General features: G+C 44.9%; 1 protein-coding gene across 1 annotated transcript; it reads left to right on the plus strand.

The window, feature by feature from the left end:
• The first annotated feature begins 418 nt into the window (after positions 1-418).
• Positions 419-1,360, plus strand: LOC103607245 (putative olfactory receptor 10D4). The gene has a single exon (XM_008591769.1). It carries the CDS (start codon positions 419-421, stop codon positions 1,358-1,360), a length of 942 nt encoding a protein of 313 aa, XP_008589991.1.
• Positions 1,361-1,614: the final 254 nt, after the last annotated feature.

Below are 1,614 nucleotides of genomic sequence, written 5' to 3' on the forward strand. Positions count from 1 at the left end.
ATAAATGATGGTTAGAGAGTTAGTGTAACTAAATTGTCTTAGGTGAATATAAAACATTTAGATGACAACTTAGTATAAAGATATCAAGTCCTTATATTTATCCCTTTAGAATTACAAAGTAGCATTTAGAATTAATGCAATTTAGTGGTGTATATGAAGAGTGGGAGACAGGAGACCAGTCGTGTAAGGTGTCTTGGTGAGACTGTTACTGAGGGGCACCTGCACTCACCACCGCCCTGCAGAAAAACATCCAGTGCAGGGCACAGCAGGCAGATCAAGGCGACCCTGTCAGGAAGCACCACTCTGTAAACGCCCAGATCTTTGCTGCTTGTCCATTTCATTGATCTAAACACAGGTCATTTATATGCATGTTACATTTGATCACACTTTTTTCACAGACCCCAAGAGCTGATTCCTTATGAAAATGAGAAATGACACAATGGTGGCTGAGTTCATCCTGCTGGGAATCCCTGAGACAGAGGGCCTGGAGATGGCCCTCTTCTTCCTGTTCTCCTCCTTATACTTATGCATCCTCTTGGGGAACATGCTCATCCTTGCAGCGATCATCTCCTCCTCTCGGCTTCACACTCCCATGTACTTTTTCTTAGGAAACCTCTCCATCTTTGACCTGGGTTTCTCTTCCACAACTGCCCCCAAGATGCTGCTCTACCTCTCAGGGAACAGCCGAGCCATCTCCTATGCAGGCTGCATGTCCCAGCTCTTCTTCTACCATTTCCTGGGCTGCACCGAGTGTTTCCTGTACACGGTGATGGCCTGTGACCGCTTTGTTGCCATATGTTTTCCTTTGAGATACGCTGTCGTCATGAACCACAGGGTGTGCTCTATCTTGGCCACAGGGACCTGGATGGGGGGCTGTGTCCACGCCGTCATCCTAACCTCCCTCACCTTCCAGTTACCCTACTGCGGCTCCAACAAGGTGGGCTATTACTTCTGTGATATGCCTGCGGTGTTACCTCTGGCCTGTGAGGACACATCTCTAGCCCAGAGAGTAAGTTTTGTGAATGTTGGTCTTTTGTCCCTCATTTGCTTTTTTCTCATCCTTGTTTCCTACGCTTGCATTGGAATCTCCATAGCAAAACTCCGCTCAGCAGAGGGCAGGCAGCGGGCATGCTCCACCTGCAGCGCCCACCTCACTGCGATTCTTTGTACTTATGGGCCCGTGATCATCATCTACCTGCAACCCAACCCCCGTCCCCTCCTCGGTGCTGTTATTCAGATATCGAATAATCTTGTAACCCCCACATTGAACCCTCTGATCTACAGCCTGAGGAATAAGGATGTAAAATCAGCCCTGAGGAATGTATTTCTCAAGAGAGGCTGCAATCCGGAGAATAAATGAGAAAATCTGAAGCTTTGATGGACAAGTTTGATTCTCTGTTTCTTAGAACAAATTCTCATCTGCAGCTTCGAAGACATGTTGAAATGAAATGTACTCTTTTTTTTTAACTTTTCTCACATTTATTCATGATATGGCATTTTCTGTTTCTAATGCAAATCCTGTGAATTTTGCTCACAGAAAAGATTATTTTTTAAAAGATAATTTATTATACATATATGTATTCTGAAACAGTCTACCACTTAACCTTGTTGTTT

This window comes from Galeopterus variegatus, unplaced genomic scaffold, assembly GCF_000696425.1.
Source record: "Galeopterus variegatus unplaced genomic scaffold, G_variegatus-3.0.2 Scaffold7275, whole genome shotgun sequence".
Classification (NCBI taxonomy): domain Eukaryota; kingdom Metazoa; phylum Chordata; class Mammalia; order Dermoptera; family Cynocephalidae; genus Galeopterus; species Galeopterus variegatus.

What these genes read in the sequence shown, in the direction of transcription:
- LOC103607245 (XM_008591769.1), top strand. Translation starts at nt 419, where the DNA reads ATGAAAATGAGAAATGACACAATGGTGGCTGAGTTCATCCTGCTGGGA.